The 14,262-nt window shown below is 37.9% G+C and overlaps 1 protein-coding gene and 1 long non-coding RNA gene across 2 annotated transcripts in view; both read right to left on the minus strand.

Annotated features, from left to right (window-relative positions):
• LOC139810527 (uncharacterized) overlaps positions 1-14,262 on the minus strand; it is a 359,450-nt gene that overhangs the window by 246,501 nt on the left and 98,687 nt on the right. The gene's annotated exons all lie outside the window — the stretch shown is intronic.
• On the minus strand, positions 10,353-11,446 carry LOC139813839 (uncharacterized). The gene is made up of 2 exons (XM_071779631.1): positions 10,433-11,446; positions 10,353-10,385 (listed from the first exon to the last, which is right to left on the minus strand). The coding sequence occupies exons 1-2, from the start codon at positions 11,444-11,446 to the stop codon at positions 10,353-10,355; spliced, it is 1,047 nt and encodes a 348-aa protein (XP_071635732.1).

The raw sequence follows: 14,262 nt of genomic DNA on the forward strand, positions 1-14,262 counted from the left end.
CGGTCCATAATTTTGCGGTGCAGTTGTTGCCGGCCCATAATAACCTTGCCGTGCAGTCGTTGCCGGCCCATAATTTTGCGATGCAGTCGTTGCCGGCCCAGAAACTTGCGGTGCAGTCGCCGGTCCATAATTTTGCGATGCAGTCGTTGCCGGTCCAAAATTTTGCGATGCAGTCGTTGCCGGCCCAGAACCTTGCTGTGCAGTCGTTGCCGGCCCACAATTTTGCGATGCAGTCGTTGCCGGCCCAGAACCTTGCTGTGCAGTCGTTGCTGGCCCACAATTTTGCGATGCAGTCGTTGCCGGCCCAGAACCTTGCGGTGCAGTTGCCGGCCCATAATTTTGCGATGCAGTCGTTGCCGGCCCATCTTGCAGTGCAGTCGCCGGTCCATAATTTTGCGATGCAGTCGTTGCCGGCCCAGAACCTTGCGGTGCAGTCGTTGCCGGCCCATAATTTTGCGATGCAGTCGTTGCCGACCTAGAATTGGCCGTCTTCGGCGTCCTCCCTTGCGCCCGTGGCTTGTCCGTCGCTGTGGCCGTCCTCGGCGTCTTCTCTCGCGCCAATGACTCCGGCGAATAGCGCGCCGGATCGCTTCTGTCTGAAACATAAAACTATTTTATAATTTCACTTATATAGCGATAACAATATAAAATAAAAATATTTAATTAAAATAAAATAAATACATTTTTCTTGTAAAAAAACTTGGCGCTGCTAGACCTTGACATTTAATAAAATATTAAAATTTTAATTGAATTTAATAAAACAAAAAATTTTTGATTGTATGAAAAAGTAATAAACATAATTTAGGGAAGTATGCAGCGGGAGTAAAAAAGCAGCGCCAAGTTCTTTTTCAAGAAAAATTTATTTATTTTATTTTAATTTAAGTTTTTGGAGGTGATCGATTATAATGGGACACTGTATACGTAATATATGTGCATATAAATACGATAGATTTTTGAGAAATGTAGTGCCTGTCAAACGTGCATAGATACAGATCACTTTTTCGTTCTCTTCAAGTTTAGCAATTTTTACAAGACAGCATATACGTACGTGTGCGATTTTGGATACACCTTTTTTCTTAGAGTTTGTTCACACGAAGCGATTTTGACGCGCAATGCGCTGCCGCGCGTTATCGCGAGGCGATGTGCGACAACGTGCGTACGAGAAACGGCGCGACGATGAGCGTCTACAATACGCTTTGCGGCATTATATACGCGCCGTCGCGCGTACGCCGTTTTGCGTGCGCGCGTGTCGCACCTCGCCTCGCGACAGCGCGTGAATCGTGCAAACGTTACAGCCCCTTCCACAATGCCAGGCAGCAAGCAATAGGAACAGGAAATAACCAAAAAAGCGTTAATTACAACCTAAAAAATTCGAATGCTATGATTGGTTGACAACAAGCTATAGGCACAGAATTTCTAACGTGACGAAAACTCTGTGTCTATTGCCTGTGTCACTGTTCATTCTGCATTTATACATGATTTCTGATTTCTATTCCCTGTTCCTATTGCCTGTTGCCTGGCATTGTGCAAGGGGCTTAACGCAATCGCGCTGCAACCGCGCGGCAAAAACGCCTCGTGTGAACAAGCTCATTGCCGTCAACGTTATGTGCTTTGGCTCTAACACCGCGCTGAACGCACTACCCGCAGTATGCACCTCACGTGACACACTACCGTATCTCTTGCCTATAGCATTTGAGACATAAAAGCGCGCTTTCGATAAAAGTGAATACGGACCATAGTATTGCGAACGGGCACGATGACCAATATGGCGGGAACGAGCCGGCTCATTTCTATAAACCGTATTTACTTTTATCAAAAGCACGCTTTTATTTCCGAAATGCTACAGTATATGTAACGTGAACTATCATCTCAGAAATAAAACAGCGCTTTTATCGATGAAAGTGAACTGGGGGCCTATTACGTAGGGTAGACCGGGGACAAAAGTAACAGGGTACAGTTGTAACATCGTGAATATTTCTTAAACTATAAAAGGTACGTGTGTATGACCGCGAGGCGAGATCCGCTAGATAGAGCGGCATTTGTTCCTTAGTTCATTGCCGCCCTTCGCGGAACGTGCACGTGTGCAGGAGAAGAAGTTACTTTTTTCCTTCCTGAAGTAAGTTTTCTTACGTGCATAAAATCTGAAATATTTTTTTTTCTTTATGCCGAAGGTATAAGGTTTTATTTTTATATGTTTTAGTGATTATTTATGTTGATGATTTGCATAATACGATTGACTTTCATCCAGATATTTATGTAAAAAATTTACTTCAAATCATAAAATATCATTAGGGGACAATTGTAACATCAATGCCTGGGGACAGTTGTAGCGTTACAATTGTCCCCGTTGCTCGGGGACAACTTCAACTTAACCTAACCCTTTAAATATATATGATTATAAATAATCTTTCAGTTGAGAAAACAGTATTATTTGTTTTTGTTTGCTATAATGTAAAAATACTGATATTGTCATGTAACAAATTATTTTATCATTAAAGTTACATTTTTTATAGAAAATTCGTAAGATTGATTACATAAACCTACTAAACAACCATTATTTTGTTTATAGATGATGTGGTACAATCGTTCCCCTCTGCTGTTACAATTGTCCCGGGGGTTGGGACGGTTGTAACAGTATTCCTCATATTCTTTAAACATTAATAACTTTTTTTCTAGTTACATTACTGAATTCAGCACAAGAAAATTTTGTAGTCAAATAAATTCTACATCTAAAGGTACAGGTCTTTTTTACGTAGATATTATATTTTAACTGTTATAAAATCTTAAACTCAAAATGTTACTTTTGTCCCCGGTCTACCCTACCTTGAAATGAGGTAATAAAAATGCGAAAAGTAAAGAGATTTACTGCATTTCAGCCAATAAAATCGTACACATTGAATTATCTCACTTTTCGCATTTTCACCTTGTTTCAAGATACGTAATAGGCCTCCTGAGCCTCTGAAACGTGCTTCTATTCGTTTCTAGAAAGGAAAAAAATGCTTGGAAGCATTTGTATATATACTTACGTCTACGTGCGCTTTTCCTTCCGCTCATGGTATCCCAGGGCACGAGGCACGAAACACGAGACACTTCTTCTTCTTCTTCTTCTATTTCTCAATCGCACTTCGTCGTACTTTGTCCCGTATCGCGAGGAAGCGTCTTCCCTACAATCCGCACCCGCACTAATGCCACTGATCCGCCACGGGCAACGATTGTCACGAAAAATAACAAATGAGACGCGGTGTCGCGATCACGGCCGGGCCCGCTGCGCTGCCTGCACGTGTGAAGGTATGGCGCACACAAGCGAGCAGCCATGTACGTGTGCCGTTTTCATGAAACTTGCATGCGAAATTCAATGCTTTTCAAATAGAAAGTCGCATACGAAAATTATTAGGGCAGGATTGGGAATTTTGATAATAAACAATAGAATTGTGAAATAAATAAATTATTTTTAATTACATTTAAATATTCATTCGGTAAAAAATAAAGTAATTAAATAGATTTAACACATAGAAAAAAACGTTTTTAAAAATCCGCTCTTGACCAATAAGTACCCTTTTTTTTTTACAAAAACAAATGTATCTATTATATTATTTTAGAAAGATGACTTATATATATTGGTAACACAAGATAAGTAAAATTATATGTCAATTACTTTAGATAAATTATTTTCATTATACGCACTTTTTACTTTTATAATAGTAAACACACGTAGTAAAATGAAAGAAGAAAATATTTATTTTGCAATAACATAATTTATTCTGTTGTCAATCTCTTTTGTAAATTGACAACGAACATATATTGTTGCTCAACAGAAACCTCCAAAAACCGGTGATCTCTGCCATCAAGAGAGGAAATTTAGGCAAATGTTTTCTTCAATATTATATTCAATATCGAGCAACAATATGTTCATTGTCAATTCACAAAAAAGATTTACAATAGAACAATGTATAAAATTGCAAAATATTTTTTAACTTCTTTCATTTTACTATTTATTACGTGTGTTCACTATTATAAAAGTAAAAAGTACGCAATCAGAATAATTTAACCAAAGCAACTAACATTTATCACTTATTCTTGTGTCACCAATATAAGTCATCTTCCTAATGTAATAATAGATATATTTGTTTTTCACAAAGAAAAAGATTTGTGATGACGACGACGTTGTCCGCCCGGTCTCTCTGGCCGGGAAAAAGTGCGCCGTGCGCCGTCATTTTTCTCACTAAATACATTGATCTTTTTGTTATTAATCTGGTGCGCTAATTGCGCTGCGTTCCCTCTCCTCTTTCAACCGCAATTAACCGATTAGACTCACGCCTCAGAGATTTGAAATTTTGTGTATCGTGGTCGTGCTCGCTGTCATCGCATCTGTGTTAGCGTCGTGTGTGTGGGTGTGTGTTGTTCTCGCATTTACTAACTAAGCGTGCGATTTCTTTCTCTCTCTCTCTCTCTCTCTCTCTCTCTCTCTTTTTCTCTCTATTCTTCTTCTCTTTTCTGTCACTTCTACGCTCGCTTTATTTCTTTCTGATTGTTTATTCGTTCATGGTCCCGGTGAAAATAGTACCTTGTAAAATTTGTGGTATCAAAAATATGTATAAATATGTCCATGACTGATGTCTTTGTCTTGTATAATATTTCCATAAATATATGTATATATAGGTTAAACAAAAATAGCATTAAATGAAAAATAACTTTTGCCATGTATCCCTTTGTCTCGGATACGCGACGTAAACATTCGGGACGGAGCAAAAGACCACGGCGTAAACAGTTGATCGGTTGCCGATTCCGAAATCCGCTGAGTTCAACTGGAACGAAAATTCGGTGGGTCGGCGGCCGATTGGCTCAACTAATTTTTCGGCTCGTTACCGGGAATGTGTGACGCGCTGGTATAAAAGGCCCGGCCCTCCGTGCGCGGCTCGCACTCGATTCTACGTCCGTATTAGTAAATCAAGCAAATTATTTCGTGCGATACGAGAAGGCCTTGCGTTGCTCGCGTAAAGTCTCCGACGACGGTGCGATCCGTGTGGCTCGCGGAATTAAACATCGTTTTCCGCGAAATATAATTCGGGACGGTGCGAACCGTGGTCAGCGGAATAAGAGTCGTTTCTTCGAGGAATAAACTCGTGACTCGCAAACGCTGTAAATAATTGTAAAAATCTAGAGATTAAAAGACTGTGTAAATACAAAGACAAGAATTCTGCAATAAGCCCTTCTCACGCGCCTCTACTCCGACTCCTTCCTATGCTCGCACACAAATGCTTTGAAGCGTTCTACTTCTCCTTCTTTCTTCATTGAAAGAAGGGAGAAGAATAATGCTGCGAAGCATTTGTAGCGTCAAGTAAACCACAGCCTATATATGAGCATTTTTTTATTCTCTCTCTCTCTTTATCTCTTTCTAAAATTGTACTTTTTATTATAAAACCGTACTAAAATGACCTTTTTATTAATTTTATCATTTTTATTATTTTTCCTCTACACATTCGTACTATGTTTGTTATCAAGTATTATTTAACTATTACTTGACTCTATATTTTGCACGCCAATATATCGAAATACCATTAGGCGTGCACCTAAAAAATTGTCAAAATTTTTGACATTACTAAGAATCCTATTTCTTTCATGACATTTGATGAGACGTTTGAGGTTTAAATGCCACGCACGCATACATGCATTCACATATGCACACACACGCATACACATATGCATACATGCAGACAGTGTAGGAGACGACAATCGCTGCCCGTTCGTAACATCGAGCCCGAGCCTCGAGCTTGCAATGTTTTTTTTATCTCCAGTTACGCACACAGAGACACTCTGGTTATCCGTGTGACGACGCGCCGAGCGAGATTGTCATCTTCCCTCTTTCTCACTCTTACTCATGCGATCGAAGTTGCTCCGTCATGCTTTCACAGCGTGAATCTGAGGAGACTACCAACTCGTACTTCCTGTATTGTGGTGTATTTTTAATATGTTGTACACCTCTCTAGTAATAAATGATAAAGTAACTTGTGTCAATGCGCAATAGTTTACTTATAACATATAATTGTTTAATGTTTTTTATGTACATAATGTATCGAGTCCATAGAAGTCACTTCTAAATAATATGCGTGGTCGAGCGTGTAAGGCGACTGGCTGGAATGCCGGACGTCTCAAGTTCGATCCCGTTTTTTTTTTAACTTTTTTTTTAACATAAAAATGTATTAAAATAACTTATTCTGCAATATATAAAAGTAAAAAATAATTATTTTATATTCTTTATAGTTATTTACATTTTTTTAGCAAAGCATATTTAGCAATGACATATTCGTCTTTAATTATTTGTCGCTTTGCTAAAAAAAATGTGATTAATTATAATGAATATAAAGTTATTATTTTTTACTTTTATATATTGCAGAATAAGTTATTTTAATACACTCTTATGTTGAAAAAAAAAATTTAAAAAAAGCAGGGGGATCGAACTTGAGACGTCCGGCATTCCAGCCAGTCGCCTAACGCGCTCGACCACGCACATTAATTTGAAGTGACTTCTACGGACTCGATACATTATGACATGAAAAACATTAAACAATTATATGTTATAAGTAGACTATTGCGCATTGACACAAGTTTCTTTATCTTTTATAACTAGAGAGGTGTGCAACATATTATAAATACAGCACTATACAGGAAATACGACATTGGTTGTCTCCTCAGATTCACGCTGTGAAAGCATGACGGAGCAACCTCGATCGCATGAGTAAGAGTGAGAAAGAGGAAAGATGACAATCTCGCACGGCGCGTCGTCACACGGATAGACAGAGCTGTGTGCGTAACTGGAAATAGAAAAAAACATTGCAAGCTCGCGAGGCTCGGGCTCGATGTTACGAACGGGCAGCGATTGTCGTCTCCTACACTGTCTGCATGTATGCATATGTGTATGCGTGTGTGTGCATATGTGAATGCATGTATGCGTGCGTGGCATTTAAACCTCAAACGTCTCATCAAATGTCATGAAAGAAATAGGATTCTTAGTAATGTCAAAAATTTTGACAATTTTTTAGGTGCACGCCTAATGGTATTTCGATATATTGGCGTGCAAAATATAGAGTCAAGTAATAGTTAAATAATACTCGATAACAAACATAGTACGAATGTGTAGAGGAAAAATAATAAAAATGATAAAATTAATAAAAAGGTCATTTTAGTACGGTTTTATAATAAAAAGTACAATTTTAGAGAGAGATAAAGAGAGAGAGAGAATAAAAAAATGCTCATATATAGGCTGTGGTTTACTTGACGCTACAAATGCTTCGCAGCATTATTCTTCTCCTTTCTTTCAATGAAGAAAGAAGGAGAAGTAGAACGCTTCAAAGCATTTGTGTGCGAGCATAGGAAGGAGTCGGAGTAGAGGCGCGTGAGAAGGGCTTATTGCAGAATTCTTGTCTTTGTATTTACACAGTCTTTTAATCTCTAGATTTTTACAATTATTTACAGCGTTTGCGAGTCACGAGTTTATTCTTCGAAAAAACGACTCTTATTCCGCTGACCACGGTTCGCACCGTCTCGAATTATATTTTGCGGAAAACGATGTTTAATTCCGCGAGCCACACGGATCGCACCGTCGTCGGAGACTTTACGCGAGCAACACAAGGCCTTCTCGTATCGCACGAAATAATTTGCTTGATTTACTAATACGGACGTATTAGAATCGAGTGCGAGCCGCGCGTGGAGGGCCGGGCCTTTTATACCAGCGCGTCACACATTCCCGGTAACAAGCCGAAAAATTAGTTGAGCCAATCGGCCGCCGACCCACCGTATTTTTGTTCCAGTTGAACTCAGCTGATTTCGGAATCGGCAACCGATCAACTGTTTACGCCGTGGTCTTTCGCTCCGTCCCGAATGTTTACGTCGCGTATCCGAGACAAAGGGATACATGGCAAAAGTTATTTTTTATTTAATGCTATTTTTGTTTAACCTATATATACATATATTTATGGAAATATTATACAAGACAAAGACATCAGTCATGGACATATTTATACATATTTTATATACCACAAATTTTACAAAGTACTATTTTCACCGGGACCATGAACGAATGAACAATCAGAAAGAAATAAAGCGAGCGTAGAAGTGACAGAAAAGAAAAGAAGAATAGAGAGAAAGAGAGAGAGAGAGAGAGAGAGAGAGAGAGAGAGAGAGAGAAATTGCGCGCTTTGTTAGTAAATGCGAGAACAACACACACCCACACACACGACGCTAACACAGATGCGATGACAGCGAGCACGACTTGTATTTGTGTGACAGTATTTTTATATATTTTCTTAGAATTATAAAACATTTTGGAAATAGGATAGATTTATTTATCTTCTTTTCCCTTAAAAAATTACTGTGAAATACATGTCATAAAAGTTATTGTTGTTTCATACATGGTTCGTTATTATATATTACGTAAAAGTAATATGTAATAATGTTATAATGTTTATCATTGAAATTCTAAGTAATTATTAATATTTTAAATAGACATAGAGAAGAGAACATAATAAATGTAATCAGCATCACTGTTTCGTAGCATATGGTTTATTTCACTGATACCGAATTTGACCAGTAATATATATTATTACATATTAAATATGCGGAACATATCATTACGTTACATGTTTTGAAAAAAAAATTATGAAATATAAGGCATTATTTTTTTCACGAAAAAACGATAATAAATAAATTAATCATATTTACAAAATGCTTTTTAATAACTCAATATGTTGCAACAATTGTGAGAAATATATATACACATATACACATAAGTGTAACAGAAGTATCTGTTTCGATGAAGAAAAGGTGGTGTCATCCACAGTGGCTCAGTGGGAAGATGCTCCGCCTGTCACCGAAGGGACTCAGGTTCGAGTCCGGGCGCCGCCTGTACTGCAAGGATGTATATGTGTCCGCACCGCTTGTATCGCAAGGATTCTGACTGCACCGCAAGGATATATGTGCCGGCAACGACTGCATCGCAACCCCCCCTCTCCCCCTCAACGACTGCATCGCAACCCCCCAATTACCCCTGAAAAATACACGCCAAAAATGGCGATGTATATTCCCAAGAAAGGGAACGGCGGCAGCAACAGGGACAGCGAGAGCGACTTTACCGTAGAGCCACTGAGGGATTTTTTTTTTCAATTTTTACAATATATATTTGTGTGTTAAACACATTTTACAAAATATTTATTTTTATTAAAAAAAAAAAAAAAAAAAAAGAAATTGAAGCTATTTTTTTCATATATTTGGTGCAATTTTAATGTTTGTAATATCTCTTTTATAACATGGTATTTATTTTAAATATATAATTAAATGTCAGGCTCGTATATATCAACAATTATTTATTTTATCGTTTTTTGTACAATTTATACTTGTCTTGCTAAGAATATATATGCATATTTACCATATGTGTTAAATATTATATCTACTTTAAAATTGATCTACTGCGTTTCTTTAGCACGCACCGTGTCCGGTGTGTATGTTATGTATTTTAATAATGTGAATAGGAGAGGCAATTAGAGCCAAGCGCGGTAATCAAAGCGCAAACAATTTGTAAAAATAAATATATATATATTAACGTACGTTTCGACACATTATTCGTGTCCTCTTCAGCGTTAAAAGTTACATATACGAAGATTAACAAAGATAATAAAAAGAAGTCGTGTACAAGGCGTAGTCAATAGACGAACAAAGCATAAAAGACGCAGTCAAAATTAAAAAAACAAGGATTGAAATCCTATGGATGTACCGTTGTCGAAATCCCAGATACGCCGGTAAACGCTCGCTCCGCATCCCTCGCATCTTAGAAATAATCTCGCCAGGTTGAAAGACCAGGTGGGTAAGAAAGATTCGAAAGCCCTACCTGTACCATCAAACGGAGTCGCAATGTGGTAGAGGCGTAAATTATTTAGTGTTAAAATCCGATGACTAATAGATTTACTTACAGCGCAATTGCAGACCGGAATATCGCATTGTCACAACAAACTTCACGGTTCGAAACGTCGCGAATGAGTGAGGCATAGGTGGGGGGAAGGTTAACATAATAGAGACTGGTGTATAAGCCAGAGGAGGGGATAAACTCTCGCATCAAGTTATTCTAAATTTTAGACAGTCTCTCGATTACATTTAAATACGCGTCCGGTAAACTCTCCGCATCGGTCTGTAAATTCAAACCGTTTGCCTGCCTTTTTATGTATATCATTTCCGAAATCAGACGTTTATAACCATAGGATTCATTATCTAAGATTTCAACGCTATTCCAATCGAAATCATGATTCCATTCTAATCTGTGTTCAGTTATGACAGAATGATTTGGAGTACTCCAATTAATATGATTACGATGCTCCTTGATTCTTGTTTGCAATTGCCTACCCGTTTGGCCCACATAAGAAGCATCGCAATCATTACAATTCACCTTATAAACCACGTTACATTTATTCGGCCGTGGGAGACTGTCCTTGTGCGCCTTGATGAATGTACGCATTTTATTTAAGCTGTTATAAGACAGTCTCACATTCAAATCCCTTGTGGCGTTCCTAAGCTTTTCAGTAATCGTCGGGACGTACGGTAACGTGAAAAAAGGAGCAACTTCCTCTTCACTCTGTCTTACATTCGTATTCGAGTCTCTGTTAAACAGAAACTTAAGACGATCGCGTAAAATTCTAAAGATGAATTCCAATGGGTAACAATTATTGAGTAAGATTTCAATGACCAGTCTGAGATTTTTAGCATGCAAGGACGGATGCGACAACAAAAATGCCCTATCTATTAGGCCTATGGCCGTACCTCTTTTTTGGCATGCAGGATGCTGCGAAAAAAAGTTTAAATATCTGCCAAAAAATGTCGGTTTATGGAACCAATCAAAAGTTAGCCTATTGTTGTTCAATATCATTGTAATCTCCAAAAAATTCAACGTGTCGTTTTCACCGATTTCTATGGTAAATTTCAGCCTAGGATGGAAGGAGTTAAAAACATCTAAGGTATGCTGTAAAAAAGCCAAAGGTGCAGCAAGTGTTATGTCGTCAATGTACCTTTTATAAAACGGTGGGATATATTTCAAGGTAGCGAGAGCTATGGTCTCCAAATCTTGCAACACTATATCCGCCGCCATGGGGGAAAGAGGAGAACCCATGGGAACGCCGAAAGTCTGTCGATAGATTTTCCCATTAAATATAAAAAAAGTGGAATTTAATACAAGCCTGACAGCAATAAAAAACTCCGCTTTAGGGATTTTGCAATTTTTGGAAATAAAATTCCATCTGACTGTTATACTGTCCAATACCCTTTCAATGGGAACATTCGTAAACAATGAAACGACATCCAATGAAATTAATTTGTACCCGTCATTTACATGTGCGTTCCCAAGTTCTTCCACTAAATCTATGCTATTCTTTACAAAGCTGCGGGCTTTTGGAAAGCTTTGGAACATTATACGGTGGAGGAAGGAGGCCAGATCATATAAAGGGCTATTTATAGAAGATATAATAAGTCTAAAGGGACAGTTCGGTTTATGGATTTTTGAAAGTCCATATGCCCTCGGTAAAACCCCGTCGCTACAATAAAGAGATTTGTAAGTTGACCCTGTGATATAATTAGCGTTCTTCCATCTAGTTAGTAATTCTCTTGAGCTTGAGATGAGTTTTTTGGTGGGATCCGTCGTGATGGATATGTAGGTGTCTCTATCATTTAGCATTGTTTCAATTGCAGAGATGTATTTGTCTTTGTCGAGCGCGACTGTTACATTCCCTTTGTCCGCCCTTGTGAGAATTAAATTCGTGTTGTTGTTGAGGAATTTTTTAGTTGCGGACAGTAATTTAAGGATATTGTTGTTAAAGTTGTTTCTGGGAATTGTATAATTCGGAATATTGTTAATGATAGGTGCCACTCGATTCCTCAATGCGGCCTGTTTGGCAAGGGAAAACTTTCTCAAATTATTTTCTATGCTCTTAATGAATTCACACGTCAGATATGAAGGCTTTGCTACAGGAAGGCTGAAATTATCACCCAGCTGTAATAAACATTGTATATCTCTTGGTACAGCTATAGATGATCGATTAATAAACCACTTGTCATTGATTACGTTTATCGATGATTGTGTTCCATTAAACGATTCCGGATTGATTTCGACCTCTATCGAGGAATGGTCCGGGGGAATATGCAAAGGCTCGAAGGAGAATTTCATGCTTCGTTGTGTGGGAGGGATCCTACAAAAATACTTTATCCGATTGATATTTCTCGACTGGTCATTGAATCTCGAGACAAGTAACGCAAATTTCTTGTCCATCCTAGCCCGTTGACTCGCAAAGAATGAATACATTGGTCCGCTTTGTCTATTAAAAAATGAATTACAAATGGACATCGGGATGTCTCCGTATAACGATCTCGATATTTTAAAAATTTGTGTGTGCGCAAACCTAACATAACAATATGTGTCACTGAGTTCGATATGTAGAAGTTGTCTGGTGAAACGGCGCTTATAATGTTTATATTTACCCATTGCCCTACGATCGAACCAAGCGTTATCGAACTTCGTTAAACAATTCGAGATGTGCGACGGTGTGACGTTATGTTCAATGCATTTACGTAAGAAATCGATTCTAAGGTTGCATTTGATAATGATCTTATTGTACTTAATCCAATGCTTAAAAGATTTGACCACGTGCTGTCCATAATGATATTTAATACTTTGAAAGAAAGAAAGACGCATTTCTCAGCCTGCGTAAGATACAATAAAGAAAGATATAGGCTCTCTAGATTAATAATGTGAATAGGAGAGGCAATTAGAGCCAAGCGCGGTAATCAAAGCGCAAACAATTTGTAAAAATAAATATATATATATTAACGTACGTTTCGACACATTATTCGTGTCCTCTTCAGCGTTAAAAGTTACATATACGAAGATTAACAAAGATAATAAAAAGAAGTCGTGTACAAGGCGTAGTCAATAGACGAACAAAGCATAAAAGACGCAGTCAAAATTAAAAAAACAAGGATTGAAATCCTATGGATGTACCGTTGTCGAAATCCCAGATACGCCGGTAAACGCTCGCTCCGCATCCCTCGCATCTTAGAAATAATCTCGCCAGGTTGAAAGACCAGGTGGGTAAGAAAGATTCGAAAGCCCTACCTGTACCATCAAACGGAGTCGCAATGTGGTAGAGGCGTAAATTATTTATGTTAAAATCCGATGACTAATAGATTTACTTACAGCGCAATTGCAGACCGGAATATCGCATTGTCACAACAAACTTCACGGTTCGAAACGTCGCGAATGAGTGAGGCATAGGTGGGAAGGTTAACATAATAGAGACTGGTGTATAAGCCAGAGGAGGGGATAAACTCTCGCATCAAGTTATTCTAAATTTTAGACAGTCTCTCGATTACATTTAAATACGCGTCCGGTAAACTCTCCGCATCGGTCTGTAAATTCAAACCGTTTGCCTGCCTTTTTATGTATATCATTTCCGAAATCAGACGTTTATAACCATAGGATTCATTATCTAAGATTTCAACGCTATTCCAATCGAAATCATGATTCCATTCTAATCTGTGTTCAGTTATGACAGAATGATTTGGAGTACTCCAATTAATATGATTACGATGCTCCTTGATTCTTGTTTGCAATTGCCTACCCGTTTGGCCCACATAAGAAGCATCGCAATCATTACAATTCACCTTATAAACCACGTTACATTTATTCGGCCGTGGGAGACTGTCCTTTATGTATTTTACTTACATCGTCATTATATTACAAAATCTCATTATTTAGTATTTCCTCAGCGACAATCGTTATTGTACGATATGTTTTATATTACTTTTATTGGAAGAAAGGAGAAGGAAAATGCTGCGAAACATTTGTAGCGTCAAGAAGACCACAGCCTATGAGCATTTTTTTTCTCTTCCTTTATCTCTTTCTAAAAAATTGTACTTTTTATTATAAAACTATACTAAAATGACCTTTTTATTAATTTTATTATTGTTATTATTTTTTCTTTACACATACGTACTATGGCCGGTATTCATAATCAGATCTTATTTCAAGACCGTCTTAAGTAATATCTTAAGATGCTAATACGGCCCTGTAATTGGTTAATATTGTACAGATCGTCTATACAAGAACCGACTATGAATACCGGTCTATGTTTGTTATCGAGTATTACAACTATTACTTGACTCTATATTTTGCGCGCCCATGTATGGTACGTATGTGTCGAAATACCATTAAGCGTGCACCTAAAAAATTGT

This window comes from Temnothorax longispinosus, chromosome 1, assembly GCF_030848805.1.
Source record: "Temnothorax longispinosus isolate EJ_2023e chromosome 1, Tlon_JGU_v1, whole genome shotgun sequence".
Taxonomy (NCBI): Eukaryota; Metazoa; Arthropoda; class Insecta; order Hymenoptera; family Formicidae; genus Temnothorax; species Temnothorax longispinosus.